The 19,491-nt window shown below is 33.2% G+C and overlaps 1 protein-coding gene across 1 annotated transcript; it reads left to right on the top strand.

Moving 5' to 3' along the window:
• Positions 1-1,580: 1,580 nt before the first annotated feature.
• Positions 1,581-18,535, top strand: LOC124372351 (transcription termination factor 3, mitochondrial-like). The gene is made up of 5 exons (XM_046830732.1): positions 1,581-2,283; positions 3,782-3,964; positions 9,247-9,370; positions 10,769-10,859; positions 18,200-18,535. The coding sequence occupies exons 1-5, from the start codon at positions 1,820-1,822 to the stop codon at positions 18,475-18,477; spliced, it is 1,140 nt and encodes a 379-aa protein (XP_046686688.1). The 5' UTR covers positions 1,581-1,819; the 3' UTR covers positions 18,478-18,535.
• The last annotated feature ends 956 nt before the right edge of the window (positions 18,536-19,491 follow it).

The raw sequence follows: 19,491 nt of genomic DNA, 5'->3' as shown, positions 1-19,491 counted from the left end.
AGAGTTATTGTTGACTCATTATCCTTTGTGATTAAACTTTCGTTTCTGTATGATCTGTCCTGATTGCTTATATTACTAGGCCTAATTTTATTTTTAACTGATTTTTTCACTATACTAGAGTAAGAAAAGGTATTGTCATTGTCACTATTGTCAGTCAATAAGAGATCACCTACAGCCTCAGCTTGGTTTGTCAATGCAGATGACAGATTAGAATTTTCCGATAGTAGAAAACTAAGTTCTTTTCTCATCTCAGATTGGTTTTTGGATAAATCACAAATATGGTCTTTTAATATTCTTATATACTCCCTACACTGCCAGCAGTTTATATTTACTTCAGCATCTGAGTTTGCGTTACTAACGTTATTAACCTCACTTTGTCTGCATCCATTGCAAGTCCATGAAAATAATGTACCGTATTTGCTAATAATACGATTCTCATCGTCTGACAGATCCACACAATCAATGTGAAAGTATATACCACAATTTCCCGCACAGCAAAGCTTGTTACATTTATGATTTATTATTTTATTACAAGCACCACACTTCAGTGACTTACTTCTAGATGCCATCACGACTTCGTGCTATATGTTAACAAAAATAGAACACATGTTTCGAGGATCGAAACTATCCCTCCTCCTCGCTTAATAATGTTAAAAAATGAAAAACTAAAAAAATGGTGACTTGCCAAACACTTATCCCTAGCTTGCTTGTAAATAACTTTATCAGCAGCAAATGAACAAAAAGATTACTTAGTGTTAGTAAATGATGTGTAAATGTTTGCTAAATAAATGTCTTTTAGCATCACTGGAGTAATTCACTGTTAATTACAGAACCATAATTTATGTAATAAAAATGTCTTAAAGCTTAAAAATAGCCAAAAGGGTTTCTTTGAATGTTAAGATTATAATTGTATTGTCTGTTTTAGAAAACTGTTAGTAAAGAATACAGATTGTGTTAAATTCAAATTTTGACTTAACAAATCTGAGGTAAGTGGCAAAAATTAAAAGAAAACGCTATTTCTGTATCCTAGGTCATCTTGCACCACTTTAGTGATTAAAATTCAGCATGGAGATTACGGAGAACCAACACGTAACCAGTTAATTAATTCCTAATACTCTTCAACTAATTGAATGACCGGAAGTGCCGATGACCGAGCAGTATAAGACGTCGAACTTTGGATATGAGTTAGAGATAACGCAAGTTCAGATCATATCTGTGATCGTAACACTTGGTATCAGTATCATAGACCTTTACTGTATCCACTTTTTTCATTATGTTTGATCAGATCTTAAAGTATATGTTGAGTATAAAGTATATCTCCGAATGTGGATTATGTAGAGTGGCGACAGATTATATCAAAATACTGTGTTTATATAGAAATAACATATAAATGTTAGTACCTGGTAATTTAAGCATCACAGACCATTTTTAAATGCAGGTTGTTGGACTTTTCATAACATTTGCAATCTTTCTAAAAACGCATAATGAAGTAAGCACACTGTAGAGAATAACGTGGTTGCATGGTTTAAAAAGAAGATTGCCAGTCCCCACTGCCTTGACTATTTTCAACCAGGAATAAATACCGACATAACCTCACCTCAATCCAATAACGAAACCGAAAACAAACAAGTTAACTAACCTTACTAACTTAATATTAAGCAGTTATATATTACATTTTAAATGCTCCAGTGTTTCTCATTATGTAAAGGTTTATCGTTATTTTAAAGTGTTTATTATAAAATATATTCCATGGTACATTTTAAATAGATAACAATTATGTGTGGTTAGTGTAATTTTTAAGTTTACATTAGACAGAAGAATGAAATACTTATACCACATAAGATTATGTTTGAAAGCCTTACCAATAAATAGGCATGAAACTCAATCATTGTGTTTTTCTCGGTTACTGTTAGAAAAACGCACTCTAGTTTCAAAATCAAAATTTTTCAGCAGTGCTGTAAAATATATTGACAAACCAGACATTGAAAGATCTTTGAAAGACATTGCGAATAAGATCCACAATTTAGACACAATAACAACAGCAGATGTTGCTCATGTTAAACATAATGAATCAGGTATTTTGGACCCTTACGAAGAAGATGTTTCTGAAATTTCATCTTTCATATCACCATCATTCAATCTTGCGGCTTATGTCAACAAATCACATTCTCTTCAACAGCTTGTGAAATTGGGTGTAGATCTATATAAAGTAGAATTAAAGAAAGATGCTGCCCAATTCATTCTCAACTTAGATTTTGAAAAACATATGAAGTTACATTTGAGGTAAGTAAATCTATGTACTAGCCTATTTTACTAAACCTACCTCACATTATTTGGTGATGTTTTTAATTGAAAGTAGGCCTACTTAATAGCTTACATTTAATATTGACCCAAAACTGATAAAATCTTAATTCGCTGTTAATCAAGGGTAGAATTTATTAAGCATTTAAATAAATATATTATTTCTCACGGTATGTGTGATTTACTCCATATAAAAGAAATATTAGGACTCTTGAGTGAAGTTAAGCCAACATTGTTGGTTTTAGATAAGAATTCACAACATGATTTTGATTTTAAAATAGGCTATATATTGTGTATTTGAGATATCCAATGTCTTAAATGTTTACTTTGCCACTTCACAATATCAAAAGAAAATGCTTAAAAAATACATAGAAAACAATTAAATCTCGGAAAAGCCAAAAACTAGAATGGGCTGACGCTAATACCTTTGGCTACAGGCACAGGTTCTGGTGCTGCTCCACATTGATGGCCAAGAACAAAACAAATGCTGACGACTAATACTTGAGAGTTAAAAATATTACAAACTTACCTAACCATATTATTATACGTAGCAGAGCAATGGCGGCTTCTGTAGATGTACACAAAGAGTTGAAATTTCCATAATGAAATAAAGGAAATCATTTTAACGCCTTTTATGCCCATTCTGATACAATAATAGTTTTATACTTTAAAGTGCACTCACAACACTAACTTTTACATTGAATATGCAGAAAAACATCACTCACTAGCGCCACAAAAGAGAAAGAACTATTTTTGTAATGACTTGCAACCAAAACCAAATCCAACCAATTATGGAAAGCATTACTTTGATGCCCTAAGACATTGTGTAAACAGGAGCAAAATAACAAAGAAAAAGTAATAAATGAATAAATTTCACCACGGAGGTAGAAACGATGAATAAATTCCACCATAGAGGTATTATTTGTGGCCTACATGATGAAAAACTGAGAAAAGTACTGAAAATTTTAAAATCACACACACATGCAATTGGTAGATTTATGTTTCCTACTCAAATTCCCTGTCTTTTTCTCGTGTGATTGTTAACCCTGTCATACCCTCCCCTTATACACCCTTAGTTAATCCTCCCTCACCTGAAATCCCGATTCCTTCTTGTCCCGTAGATAGTTGAACTATTTGAGATATAGGCTAATCTAAAATTAAATATGTTAATAATTGCTGTGAAATATATGGTTTGCAACCACATAAAGATTTGTTCAATGTGGCCTAGTCATATGTAGTGTAAGGTTGAAAATTTAATTAAAAACATGATTATAATAAATGATGATGAAGCTGATTAGAAACTTCTCAATAATATTATATTTTATAGAATTCAAAATATGTATGTACATCATTAATACCTTGACTGTTTCTTGTGGTGAAATTGTAAGATACTATCTTAATTAATATCTTCAATATTGTATTTGGAATCATAAAGTTGTTTATTACAAGTTAACTAAGATTGTAAAATGTTTTGTTCCAGATTTTTACACGATATTGGTTTACCAGCGGAGGAATTCGGTAAGTTTATTACTAAGAACCCATTCATTTTCAAGCAACAATTGGATGACCTCCAAGTTCGTGTAAATTATCTGGAAGCGAAAAAGTTTACTACAGATGCAATCACACGAATAGTCACAGCAAATCCGGTTTGGCTTAATTTCAGGTACGTTTTAAAGTGTGAAATATTTATTATTCAGTTTAATTAAAACTTAGAAAATTAAGTTTTATTTGTGCCTATGTACAAGTACACTTAATTTAGGATACAATTCATGATTTGATACCAACACATTTATTTATTTTTAGGCTATTAGTTAAAATATTTAAGATTCTGTATTCAAGCTTTTTTTTATATGTAAATCCTTATCTTATGACACAACGAATATTTGTACAAGAGACCTCGCCAAATTCAAATCTGAATTGTCATTGTAGGGGACGATGAGAGATGAAAATGAGCTTAAGATCAAGATGGGAGTTAAGATCAAACATTTTTCAGAAGATGGAAGTTTTCGTCTTGATTGGATGTGATTTGGCATATTATATTTTCCTTCAGATGGCAACACTGAGCAAATGTTGAGTGATAAATTCTGGTGTACTGTTTGATGTAAGACCACATGCATATTTATAGCTTGTGTTATTGTGATGTCATGTTTAAAGCCCTGGAAGACTGGTTTTATTGTATTATAACCTTCGTTGTTGTCAAGATACATAATACGTAGTTTAGCAATGTCGGGAAAAGAATGTTAAATAGACATGAAAGTTGAATAGTAAAGAATTTATTTTGTAGGTATTAATTAAGAATTTTTAGCAATTTTAAGACGATTCCAAGTAAATTTTAAGCATAATTTTTAGGCAAAGCAACCACTAACATGAATTAAAATTCTACAAAAATAAAAATTAGATCTTTAATAAATATAAACAAAAGTAAAAATTAAAAAAAAACACAACTCCAAAACCATTGGCTTTGGACACATTGGATAGCAAATGCTACTGTAATGTCATAGCTGTAATAATATATCAAACATAGAATTTGTTCACATTTTTAGCACATTTTAAGAAAAATAATAAAGATTTCACTCTTTCTTATGAAGTTTATACGTGCTTAGTCCATGTTTCTATAATAAAAGGAGAAGAATCTTACAAATTGTAACCCCAGTCTGATATTTATGTATTTATTTTTGCTACAGTACACTGAAGTTGAATATATAACTAGAAAAAGTATTAGCACTCATACAAAAAAAATTACTTTACAAAAACTGGTGTTTGGTGGGTAATTCTTGTGCAACAATACAGTATTGAGTGCCCTGATTGTTACCAATATCATTTTGGAAAAGAATAAAAACTGCAGAATTTATAAATTGAGAAGAAAATATGGAACACTGTGTAAAAATATGATCTACATACAAGTATTATAACATAATTTACAAAAATAAGCGAATTGTACAGAAATGTAATTTTTTTGTTGATAGGTCAATATAAAATAATGCTTTACATACAAGCCCAACAAGTGTTATATCATAATGATTCCAAATTGGTATCCAATTAAATAAATTGAAAATTATGTCAAAAAATTTTAAATCATACAAATATAACAATTTTGCTAAATAATTTGCAATATTCATGAATGGTATTTTCTCTGAAAACCTATAATTTTATCACATAGCATAGAATCTAAATTTTTATAATACTTTTAGTTACAACAGAAAAAGGAAAAAAGACAGAAAAAGGATTCAGAACCACAGGTCATTTACAACAATGTTTGTTCTTACATGACTTTGATATCTCATAATATTTCAAGGGAGTGGTTGTACAAAATGCTAAAAAAGCATTCAATAACATCTAATTATTCATTACAAGTAGATATGATTTTTAATAATCATTACAAACATAATTGATTGTAATTACAATTTTTTAAATAAGTACTGTATATACTTTTAACCCTCCATCAGGCGCTTAAAAGTAGAAACACCATCAGGCGCTCACGGAGGTTTCCTCCAGGTTAGTGAATAATGGATATCATAGTCTAAACTGTTTTTATTTGTTTAAATATTCAACTGATTTAATTACAATGTAATATATTCATTTTTAGAAAATAAATAAAAATTACTCTCTTATGTAATGAATTTCCTAAATAAGAAATTCAAAATTTAAAAAATGTTACTGTATAATAACAACATGATTTATTTTAAGGAATAATGCAATTAATTGTAAAAATGTTTAACCTACTGTAATAATATATGGAAACTAACTTAGTTTTTAACTTCTTACAAAAACAACTTACTTCAATTCTTGAGATATTATACAATTGTAATGTCAATTATTACTCTAAAATCAAAATTTATTCTTTACTAAAAATTTTTTAAACACTACACAAAGTTTCAAAACATTTTCCTTCTGGTTCTTATAACGACAATGTTCACTCCATAAACAGGTACCGGTGGAATTTAATACAGGTATTCAATTTTTAGATTTTTCTTTTTTAATTTCCTAATAAGTAAGGAAAACTGTGCAAACATAACGTGCTAGTTATAATGTACATAGTTACGTAGATTATGAGTTTATATTGCACTTATACATCACAGGAGAGAACATTAAGATAAGGATTCAGTCTTTACTTTTATATGAGAATAATGATTTATTCCTTCAAAAAATTACAAAAACAGTACAAAAATAAAATCTTAGGAATAGCCTAATCACATGTCCAGTAGCGTGATTAGGATTAACAAAATAAAATAAACTTAATATTACTTTTAGAGTTCAGTTTGCATTAAATTACATGCTGGCCACTCTCCGAGGTGCCTGAAACTACAAATGAACTAAAAAATAAGAATACAAAAAATATAACCAATATAAAAATAAACTAGTAATTACTTATCCATATAATGTCAGAATAAAAATTATCTAATATTAACAGTAAAAAACAACATAACAATTTGTATCCTCTTTATACAATTCGAATTAAAAGAAAACAAAACAAATTAAAAACATAGCAGCAAACATAGTACATTAAAAACAAATCAACATTATAAACATATAAATAACTTCTGTCAAAGAAAAAATCAATGCGCTATTTAGGCACATTCACTATTACAAAATGCATGTACATGCATTCAATAACACACAGTACATTATACATTATATGCAATAACCATCTATATACAATTTGGTACATGAAACCAAATTAATTTTTATATAAAAATAAACAGTAACTTTTAACTTTAGTAATGACTCTATTATAAAAATCTAACATCATCTATCTCAATTAACCAGTCAAATACACTATTGCTGAAAGGTTTAATTTATCTATTGATCTAATATTAATAGGTAATTTATTAAAGAATTTTGGACCTAAGTACTGAAAGCATAGTCTAAATTATTTCCTTTTTTACTTTTGGTACTCTAAAAATTCTTTTATTTACGTTTCTTGTTCCATATACAAGGAAAGTTGTACCTTCATTGCCACTTCTTCTATAAAACAGTTTCAGCACTTTGTACACATATAAATGTTGAATGGGTAGAGTTCTAATTTGTTGGGAATAGGGGGAACGAGCTATCTCTGAGTTTTTTTCCTAGCATTATACGCACTATGTGATTTTGTGATACTCTAAGATATTTATTATACTTCTGTACGCACCTCCCCAACAGATTATTCCGTACTGAAGTCTTGACTGGACTAAAGAATAGTAGAGGTTTCGCAATAAGAATTTATCACAGAATTGTTTTAAAAAGTAGAATGTTCTTAACTGTAGATCGTATTTTGCTGTTCAGCTCCTGAATATGTTTTCCCCAATTCAATTTTTCATCAATAGTGATTCCCAAATACTTAAAATGACTAACCTGTTCTATAGCTTGGCAGTTACATAGACTAGTTTGCGTACAATCCTGTAGGTGATTATGTAAGCGGAATTTCAAAAAGAAAGTCTATAAGCCGAAAATTTATATATTTTGTTTTGTTTACATTGATTTGATTTTATTGTTACAGCACCATCGTTGCATTAAGGATATGTCCGTTGTAATCCTTTGATGCAGAATTTCGATTTCTTTTTCCGCATAAAAAATCGCAATGTCATCTGCAAATGCACTAATTTTACACGAAAAGTCTGTTCAAGTAGGTCGTTAATAAAAATAAGAAACAAAGTCGCTGATAAAATTGAACTTGAGGGGACGCCTGAATTTATGGTTAGAGGGGGACTAAGACAGTCTCAATTTTTACCTGCTGGTTTCTGCCTGTTAAATAGGTCGTAAACCAATTTAAAGCTATTCCTCTGATTTCCTATTGATTTCTAGTTTACTTAATAAAATTCTGTGGTTAACTAAGTCGAACGCTTTACGAAAATCAATGAATAGTCTGTAACTTTATTGCTTTCGTTTAAATTTAAATATATCTTATTAGTGAAGTTTATTAGCGCGTCTTCGGTAGATTTCCCTTTCCTGAACCCGTATTGGGTTAATATTAATAAAATTGTTTCTATTAAGGAAAATTAACTAAACGTATATTGACTATTTTTTTCGAATATTTTAGAGAAAATTGAAAGTAGGCTGATTGGTCTAAGGTTGCTTAATTATGTGGAGTTTCCTTTTTTTAACAGAGGCACAACAATACTCTGTTTCAGTTTATTTGGAAAAATTCCGGTAGTCATGCTGCAATTTATAAGATAAGTTTAATACTGGTGTAATAAATATTTTAATTTCTTTTATAAGTTTGGTACTAAAGGCGTCGAATCCAGTTGATCGTTTATTCTTTAGCTGATTGATAATATTTTTCGACTTCTGTTTCTGTAGTTGGAAACATAAAAAAGGAATTCACGTAATGGGCTGGCGAGACTAGCGCAGGTAGCGGCGCGGCCGGCAAGCAGCCTGCACAGTTTGTTGTTGTTTGTTCTTGACCGTGATAGTCAGCTGATTTGAACAGAGATAAAATATTTGTTTATCTCATCTGCTACAACGTGTGCGTCCCGATACCATATTCCTTTTTCTGTACTGTATCTGTATATTTGTATCAACGTAACATATTGTATTAACTGCCTTTAGGATGTAAATGTGTTTTTACTTTTTCTCTTTTACTGTACAAATTTCGTTTTGTGAAAATTTTGGTAGTTTAGCAGTTTATTTTGTACTGTATTTAATACTCCTACAGTTTAAAGCCAGCCAGCTGACGGTCATTTTGACCAATGCTGTCAAGTGTTTGAAGTTGGGTTCACTGTGGGGACCTAAATGTGTATACACAACTAAAGGGAAAATAAATCACTTTTTCATTTCATTTCATAAACAAAACAATTAGAAGAAAAAAATCATATTTTACTCCCAGAGATATTCCCACCAATTCAGTCCTCAATGAAACACTTTCATACTCTTGTTTTTTTGACTAACACCATGTCTGGTTGTTTCTGTTTCAATTGGCATCAGTATATGTTGTGTGGTTATTATTTACTGATTTATATTTTCCAGCACCATAGAAATTGACAAGCGATTGGGATTTTTCCAAAGGACTTTCATTCTGTCAGGAGATGAAGTAAGACAACTGGTAGTACTCCGACCAAGGATAATCACATATGACCTGGGAAGAATAACAGTAAGACTAAGTTATATTTTAATTTATTAATAGCAGAGTCTGCTAGACTGATTGATGTTTTATAAGAAGAGGATTAAGTTACCTAATAGACCATAGATTAGTCTCTGTTTGCACATTAAGTAAGAACACGGTTTTGGTGTTAAAATAATTACAATTTCATTTGCACAGTTCGTCCCGCTTGGATAGTCAGACAGTCACAGATTATTGCGGTCGCTTATCTCTCTTTTGCCTTTGAATTTTGCGTGCTACCTCAGTGACCATTAGTGAGTTGACCAAACCACGCGCGGTATGAACCACCAGTCAGTGTTTTGGACTTAACGCTTGCCTGATAAAAGAAAATTCTGGACTATGGAGGTTATTTATAAAAATACAGGAGTCGTAAAAAAATTTGCACAAAACACTTTTACTCTATGTATTTATTATTTAAACACAGGCTATTTAAACAATATAAATCAGTATATAAGTACAGTAGAAATATTAAATTGCATTTTTTAAGAACAGTACATGATGAAATAAATTTGAATACAGTAGGCTACAGTACTGTACTATTCATGGTTTTTAGTAACTGTAGTGGTATATGGCTGGAAAAAGATCTAATATCTACTTGCTTTTTACAACTATTTTTTTTTTTCAAAGTTCATAACTTTGGCTATACTATATTGTTTATTTGACTCAGCAACTTTTACAAACTTGTTGATTGCTTCACTTGCTTCGTTCCAAGATACAACTTTTGTTTCCGAGACTTCTTCATCATCACTTTCTGATTCGTCCTGAATTGGTTTTTGATTCAGAACATTTTGAACTATAGATTCATCACTGATTTATTCAAATGGTGAGAGGTCTTTATTAATCTCTAGCCATTCAACAATTTTGGTGCTTGGAATATTTCTCAGTTCACTCATTTCACTAGTTTTTTCTCTAATCTTTACCAGATTAATTCTTAAGCCTACGTCTTCATCATCTTCAATAGGATCATTCTCATGAGGAACTTCGTCATTATTCATAACACCTGGTCAGAGTTTTCTCCATGATCTTTTAACTGTTTCATTCTGAACATCGTTCCATGACAAAGCTGCAGTAAAAATTGCATCTTTTATGTTAAACAACCAATTCTTGTATAAATTAGCCTATGTACTTGCATTTAAAGTTTTGAATGATGTCTTGGTCCATGGGCTGAATTAAAGGCTAGTTTAGAATTTTGATACTAATTTTATCACATTATGTTATACGAGGTTTATATTATGTATGTCAGTGTATGGAAGTTATGTACTCAAGTAGCCCCCAAACCTGAGGAAGTAACTGAAACGATTGTGAAATCATGTTGAAACGGAGTAAAAAGTATTCTTTATTGTTCTGTATTTGATTGTACACTTAAGAATTAAATTTTGTATATTTCAGGTTAGTTTATATGCTGTAAAGGGAGACATGGGATTTAATGAGGAGGAAGCTAAAGCATTGCTTTTAAAGAAGCCCAAGTTGTATGACATTTGTAAGTAATATTATGCTGTTGTAATTAAACATAAACCAATAGTATTATTCTGCCCATGACTACTGACTACTGAATAATAAACGTATTACTGGAAACATATGGAGCTCCTACATTAGGAAACAACAGATAATTAAAAATAAATGTGTTAAAGTTAGGGGCTTATTAAGGGGCCATTTTTAAGTGTTTTGTAGTTTTTAAGCCTCTGTGGTTTTAATGAAATTTATTAATTTAAAGTACAAGTTGTTATGTGTTGTGATTTAATTTTGAAAAGTACAGTATTTTACTAGTAAAAAATCTATAAGTTTATGTTTTTAACAAATTGTTCAGTACATATTTATAATTAAAAGTGTACTTACATTGCACGCTCTGTAACATATGTTTTGTTGAGCACATATACTGAACTTGCAGAGAGTGACAATTAGACAATTTCTTTATTAACATATTCTTTGAGAACAGTTACACGTCAAATGGTCAATAAATAAAATTATAATAAATTTCAGCAATTCACTGGAGCAAGTCCATAAACTCATTCTCTGAGTAGAACGGCCGTTCCAGAAGCCATGCTGTGAGTTGCCTCTTAAAGTTTTTTGGCTGTTCCCTCTTGAGGTGCTCTGGAAGGTTGTTGTAATAGAGGGCACCTTTGTAAGAGGGTTTTTGCTCGAACAGGCTCAGGCGATGCTGTGGGATGGTGAAGTTTGCTGCGTGTCTGGTGTTGTGCTGATGTAGGTCTCGGTGTCGTGGCTGTGTTGTTGTAATTGTGTGAATGATGACTTCCCTTATATAAAGTGATACTATTGTGAGTATTTTTAGGTCCTTAAATGACTCCCTGCAGCTGTCCCTGTAGTTTAAGTTGGCTAGGCATCTAATTGTTCTTTTTTGCTTTACAAGTAATTTATCTAAATTGCCCTTTGACGCCCCTCCCCATGCTGCAATACCATATCTGAGGTGCGATTCAAAAAGGGCATAGTAAGCAACTGTGGCCACGTCTGGACTGCATACTTGCTTAATTCTTCTTATGGTGTACAGGCTAGTGGATAATTTCTTGTTAAGCTGATCGACGTGGGGTTTCCAGGATATTTTGGAGTCAATTATGATGCCTAGGTATTTTGTAGAGGTTTGTGTCTGTAGTCCGGGTAGTGATACATTTGTGTTGTTGCGCTTAGTGGTGAATGTCATTTGTACGGTTTTGTTCTCATTTAGGACCAGATCATTGGAGGAGCAGTAGAGTTTTGTTCTGTGAAAGTGCATGCTGGTTGTTAGTTCTAGCCTTTCTGTTGTTCTGTCGGCGAGAGTGAGTACTGTGTCGTCAGCATACATTATATTGTGGCCTGCTTCACCTATCCATCCAGGCAGGTCATTAACAAAGAGGATGAATAGGACTGGCCCCAGTACTGACCCCTGCGGCACTCCTCTTCTTATACTGGTGGCTTTGGAAAGTGTCTTGTGTTTGGTGTTGTCCTTTGTGTAGGCTATTTCCACATGCTGTGTCCTATTGGAAAGGTAGCTCTTGAACCATTCCGCCGCCATTCCTCGTACACCCAGCCCTTGTAGTTTGGAGATAAGTTGTTCATGGTTCAGGCAGTCGAACGCTTTACTGAAGTCGAGGAAGAGGCTTGTGGCAGTGCATCATTCTTCAAGTTGGTCTAAGATATATTCAGTAAGTTGGATTATGGCAGTGGTTGTCGATCTGCCTTTGCAGAAACCATGTTGCTGATTGTTAAGGAGGTTATGTTGTTGTAGATGATGTATAAGTTGGGTGAGCGCTATTTTTTCTATTATTTTCGAGAATGTTGAAATTAGGGATATTGGCCTGTAACTGTTTCTTTCTGTGGTTGGTCCACTTTTATATTTCGGGTAGACTTTTGATATTTTTAATTTATCTGGAAAAATGCCTTGTGAGAGTGATTTATTTATCAGTTCTGTTAGGGTGGTGATATTTCATTTTTACAATTTTTGATCATTTTAGCTGATATTTCGTCAATTCCGGATGAGGTTTTAGGCTTTAATGACTGGATGGTTGTTTGAACTTCGTTCAGTGTAACCCGCCTAAATTGAAAAACATGATTTGTTGCTGGTAGGAAATCTGGTATGTTGTTATTTATTGTGTTGTCAAAATCTTTAAGTGTCCTTTCAGCAATTGTTGAAAAAAAATCATTGAAATGGTTTGAAACTTCTGTTGGGTTGTCTATTATTTTATTGTCTATTTGGAGGTTGATGTGGTTTTCCTTGTTTGGTTTGGATTCTCTTTCTCGGTTTATTGTTTGCCACAGAGCTCTAGACTTGTTTTCTGCCCTGTTGAATATATCAATCAATCAATCAATAATACTTTAATCATAATCATAAAGAACAGATATAAGCGTCAAGTTACAGTAAGAAAGACAGGTAGAATAGAAACCAGAATAAGATGGTTTACAAAGTGTTTCTTCCGGTATTTTGTAGTCAATGCTGAGGAGTCCCTGAAGCATGTGTCATGAACTCGTCCATTGTGTAAATTGATTTATTGATTAGCCATTCTCGAAGTTGTCTTCTCATTGTAGCTGAATCTTGAGTCTTCAACTCGACAGGTAGAACATTAAATAGTTTTGCCCCTGCATATGAAGGCTTTTTTTTCAAACAAGGCAGTCCGGGTGGGATTGAAGGATGAAATCGTCGGCAATGGCGAGTTTGTCGCCCATGTATGTCTTTGTTTTTGGTAACTTGAGTCTGCAGGCAAATAAAACAACTTCTAAAAATATACAGGGATGTCACAGTTAAAATATTAAAGTTCCTTAAAGACTTCACGACAGCTGTCAAGGGGGTTGAAGGCTAGCCATTTGTTCTAAGGGCTCTTTTTTTGAAGGACCAAAAATCCTATTTAAATTACTGCATGAACTGTTTCCCCATAAGATTATGCCATATCTGATCTTTGATTCAAAGAGTGCAAAATAAGTGATCCTTGTTGCCTCAAATGTACTTGTAGCTTTCACTCTTTTTATGGCAAAAATAGCCGAGCTAAGTTGGTGGGCACATCTCGTCAATGTGGTGGCTCCAAGACAGTTTTTCATCTAGAGTGACACCAAGGTGTTTAGTTGATAAGAACACGTTCCAACCCTGGAGTTTCGCAAACTGCATCGTCATGTCTTCCTAGAATTAAACTGTTTTGTTTTGCACTCGTTGAAAACTAGATCATTGTTCAGACAGTACTGTTGAGCCATATTAACAGATATGAAGGTGCTTATTTCAAGTTGCTCTATTAATTTGTTGCTAAGATACAAGAACTGTGTCATCAGCATATATGACAGGATAACTAAAGTGGTTTATATGGGATGGAAGATCTGATATAAATAAAAGAAACACAGTACTGGGCCCATTACAGATCCTTGGGGCACTCCTCTGGTTATGGGTAGAGGAGAAGATATTCCAGTTTTCTGTTTTTCCATTTAGAGTATGCTTGATGGATTACTATTTGTTTCGTCCGGTTAAGTAGCTGCCAAACCAATTCAAAACAGAGTGCTTTATGCCCAATGAGCTCAACTTGCTTAAAAGTAGGCCGTGATCTAGACAATCAAAAGCTTTACTGAGATCAAGAAAGGTGCTTGTGACTGTGTTGCCTGCGTCAATATTGTCAATTATGTGTTCGATTAGGTCTGTCAATGCTGTAATGGTTGATTTCCCCGCTAGAAAGCCGTGTTGTCTGTCAGGAATTAAGTGGTTTGCGCTAAGATGATCCATTAATCTGCTCAAAACTATTTTCTCCAAAACCTTTGAAACTGTTGGAACTAAAGAAATTGGCCTGTAGTTTTGAATCTCATATTTGCTTCCTTGTTTGTGTAGAGGAAACACCTTTGAGAGTCTCAATTTAGAAGGAAATACCCCTTGGCTCATTGATTTATTGATAACATCGGAAAGAGGATAGCAGAGTTCCAGTCTGCAAGATTTTTAGGAGATTAGCTGAAACTTCATCTATTCCGGAAGACGTAGAAGATTTCAATTTGTTAATTGTGTTAAGTACTTCGTCAACATTTGCAGGTTGAAAGGATGAAATAGTGTTAGCTGTAAGGTCAGGTAGGCTATTAAGTGTTGTCCTTTGTTGGTAACTGTTATTTTTCTTTAAAGTTTTCTTCTGCTATTGTAGCGAAAATATTCATTGAAAATATTTGCCACCTCACCAATGTCGGAGACTTGTTTCCAAGCCAGTGTTAATCTGCCATTCCTCCTCTTGAGGTGATTCTTTCGAAGGTCTTACTTTATTTATTGTTTCCCAGATTGCTTTGCTTTTATTAGAGGCTTGGTTAATATGTGCTTCATTTGTTCATGTTTGTTTTTTTACTTCTTTCAACTTAAGGTCATATGTCTTCTTCTTTGCTGAGGCCCTTACTTTGTCTTCTTGGCTGTTGGTTGACAAAATAACGATCCTGAGCTTTCAGGAATTGTTTCCTTAGCAGGTCAATATCAGGATTTAGTAGTTCAAGATTATTCTGTCGACTAGGCTTGACTCTTGTTTGGTCACAGGACAGGCAATGTCCATAGCGATGTTAAAATGGAAAGGAAGTTTGCAATAGGCTTCTTCTGCACTGCTGGACTCATATACCTTTTCCCAGCTCTGGATAGATAGTAATCCCTTGAGGCATGTAAGGTTATTATTATTAAAAAACCTTTTTGTCAATGATGTTCCTTTCAGCTGTTTCGAAGGTATGTCCACAGACGTAAATTGCCCTGTATGGTCTGAAAAGTCCTGTGTGCACAACATCACAGAAAATAGAGTTAAAATCGAAGTTTGTACAAACCATGTCAATAGAAGTTGAAGAGGTTGTGAGTAATTCTGGTAGGTGGGAGATCTAGTCGAATCATGTCAAAGGGAGCAAGAGCTTCATCAAATAGTATTTTTTCTCTTTTTGTTCTTATCTAACATGTCAACGTTAAAATCCCCAACCAGGCAAATTCCCGCTGTTCTCCAGTGGAATTCTTTCCAGAAGATCGGAAAGGATTAAAAGTGCCTGGCTGAGAGATGCTTTAGGTGGACGGTAAGCACCAAGAATATACAAATGCCGTTTCCCTGGTTATCTGGAGTTTCACAGCAGCGACTTCACATGTTAGTTTCAATACTTAGGTTCTCTAAGTTGAGACTTTTGACTTCATAACCAATCATGTTATTTTCTGTAGATAGCAATTCCTCCTTTTATATGGTGTTCTCTATTGAAAGAAGTTATTAGAGAATAATTTGGAATTTTTCCAATTTTAATTGTTTCACAGTTTAGTCCGTGTTCACTTATTACTAAAAATGCCCGGGTTAGAAGTATGTAAAAAATGAGCAAGCCGATCAATTTTATTGCCAAGTCTGTCAATATTTTGGTGAAAAATTGACAGTTTTTCTTGATTTTTGAGCCTTTGTATTTGTTACAACTTGGGGGATGGTGGGATGTCTAGTTCATTTCCTTCATTTTGGCCTTTGTTAGCTCTCCAAATTCTAAAAAATTATCTTTTGAACCCTCTGTAACAGAAACATTTATTATCACAGCTAAAACTGTAAGTAGATTTGGAGCTGTTTTTTAATGGCTTCTTCAATGTTTCTATTAAAAAAATCTTCGAAGGATTCCTTGTCAACCAATTTTTTAGCAGTGATAGGGGGTCCTTTATAAACTTTTAAAGGGCTGGCTATTGGCTCCTTAAGTGGAATAACGACTTCATCTGAAGTAACTGCAGAGTTTTCTTTATATTGCACATATTTAGCTGCTCAGTGGCGTTTGTCCATCAGGTTAGTAAGTGTAAGTGGGGTCATCCCTAAATGTAGGGTTTGTTTGGTGTTTGATTTTTTGTAAAGATATGCTAAAAATGGTTCTTGTTTGGGTGTTTTAGTTGGCTACTTGGAGCCAGACTTTGTGGAGGAGGAAATGTTAAGGGTGTATTGAGTCAGTAACATTGATATAGGCAGTGGAGTGTTCTTTCTGGAGCTGCTTGAGATGTTGGTCATATTCCTTTTTACTTGCAGCTGTTTTAGCTTTGTCCTCAGGTTGCCCCGTTAGTTGTTCCTTTCCTAGGTCTTTAACATATACACTTCTCAGCCTAGTGGACTCTTGATCCCAGATCTGTGGCTTTCTCTGTTGTTTGGGTCTGGTTGTTTTCAGTGGACAGGTGAAGTTTAGGATTGACTGCAGTGTGGTGTTGAAGTTATTATAGCCTTCGTTTGTATCCTGAGTTGAGCTTACATTTTCCCAGTGTTGTTCCTGTAATTTTGTTCTGAAAAGGTCTATTGTTTGCTTGTTGATGGTTCGTTTGTTTTCTTTAATATTGCTATTGATAGGTTTTTTTATAGTTATTATTGCTATTTGTGCAGTATGGTCTGATAGTCCTGATTGTGTTACTGAGGTTTCCATATGTTGGTTTTCTATGTTAGAGCATATCCAGTCTATTGATGTTGCTGTGTTATTAGTGATGCGTGTGGGGGGTAGGTTAAGTCTTTTAATGTTAAATGGCATTAGTAGGTCTTCTATTTTTGACTTTTCGGTGTTGTCAGCAGCTAAGTTGTCCACGTTTATGTCACCCATTATGACTATTTGCCTGTCGGCAGTAAGTGCTCTCTCGAGTTGTTCCGAGATGATGGCTGTTGCTGTATCAAGGTTTGCACTTGGGGGTCTATAGACTCCTAGCACTAGTAGCAATTTCTTGTTAAATTTTAGTTCAAAGAGGGCGGTTTCACAAGTCATTTCGGATTCTTCTCCGCTTGTGCATAATAGCGATACTTGTTTTTCTGCGCTTTTTCTTACATATCCCGCCACGCCCCCTTTGACATGATTTTTTCTGCAGAACCCTCCGACAAGTGAGTAGCCTTCTATACATGTGTTTTGTAGATTTTGATTTGACAGGCCATGTTCTGTTATTATCACAAAGTCAGGAGTTTCTTCTTGTAGGTAGTGTGCCAGTCTATCTATCTTACCCGACAACCAATTGATGTTTTGGTGAAGGATCTTAAGGTGTGTTTGGTGGTTTTTGGGTCTTGATTGGAGTTGTAGTTTTTGTGGGGATGGTGTGTGTATTCAAGTGATTCCTTGTGTCTTTCTTTTGTATAGAGCAGTGGATGTTTTGTATAGAGCAACTGTTATGAAGAGTTATTCCTTTTGAGAACTTTTTACTGACTATAAATAAATTAAATAAATACAATTGAATAAATAAAATAGAACTACTTTATTCAGCTGTAACTGGTTATTCTGCCAACATCAAGCTAAAACTGGGGGGTTTATACGGAACTGTGCAGTTTTTAATAGATGTACTTGATTGGGCCAAAAAATTTATTAACCTTTCTGGGCAAGAGCCCTTTCCCAATGTATTGTATTCTGTTATGAATGTATTGATTTTTTTTTCAGCTACAAAAGCTTTAAAAGAACGTTTTGATTATGTACACAACATAATGGAAATATCACATGAGCAAATTCTCCAACAACCATCAGTTCTGTTGTTCAGAAACTTCATCGTAAAACAGAGACATGAATTCCTCAAAACTCTCGGCAAAGCTCAGTACGACCCAAAACTACCAGGATATATCTCCCTTGACACTCTGATACAAGGCAGTGATGTTGATTTTTGTACAAATGTAGCTAAAATCAGCATAGATGTGTTCAATGCGTACCTCAAGACTTGTTAAAATCTGTATTAATATTTTCATATTATTGTTATTGTAAATATATGAGTTTTTATAGTCATTGTGTGATGCTTTTATCCTGTTCCACATTATCTAGGTAATATGTATTCTTTTGATGATACAACTTAACTGTGGTGGCTCAATACATTTAAAAGAAATCGAAATCATAATGATTAAACACGAAGGGTGGAATAACAGACAAACCACAAGATTTCAGGTATTATGACAATAAAAATCCTATTTAATAATTGCATAATAAAATAAAAACCATCACCATCGCTATTCAAAACATGGCTCTGGGAATAAATACCTGAGGATGTATATTAAAAGTTGACAATTTTTAAAATTATTAAGTATTAAAATTTTTACATATAATTTTTAACATTTACTTTTAAATGTTATTAACATTAATATATGACCATGATACAATTGTATCTAGATACATAAATATATTTAAAACTAATTTTAACATGACTTAGTTTGCTAATTGTCTCAATGACAAATGAAGTATTTGAATTTGAACAAAACTAGCAGATGAACTGTTAAATAGATCTTCTGTAGAAGTAAGGCTACATTTGCTAAAAATATTACAAAGAGTATTAACTATAAAGTAAATCAAGTCATACAAATTCAAGAGATCTAATACAGTGCAATGAATTTGGGAAATAAATAGCCAAATGAGACCCAGAAGATAAAAAAGGTGTATTATTCACTTCCTCCTCCCATATACATATTTTTATCTTGTGTTTGTGTGTGTCATGTGGTGCCAGTGTGTTGGTACTTCAGACCATGCTGTGATGGACTTTTCTGCTCTGTCCCCACTTATCTGCTGTGGTAAGTGCACATAATATGGCATTTTTGTGTTGGGTCATACATACATGTTCTGACATACTACCTTTCTACTGTTAAGTTTAAATTTTGGCTTTGTTTCCCATTTATGAATGCTCTGAATAAATCTGAGTACAGTACCATATTTGAAATCTTGGCCTTTAACATATTTGACATGTGTTGATACCT

This window comes from Homalodisca vitripennis, unplaced genomic scaffold (assembly GCF_021130785.1).
Source record: "Homalodisca vitripennis isolate AUS2020 unplaced genomic scaffold, UT_GWSS_2.1 ScUCBcl_2921;HRSCAF=8081, whole genome shotgun sequence".
NCBI lineage: Eukaryota > Metazoa > Arthropoda > Insecta > Hemiptera > Cicadellidae > Homalodisca > Homalodisca vitripennis.
The sequence above is the reverse complement of the archived record's forward strand: the minus strand, read 5'-3'. Positions and strand labels throughout refer to the sequence as shown.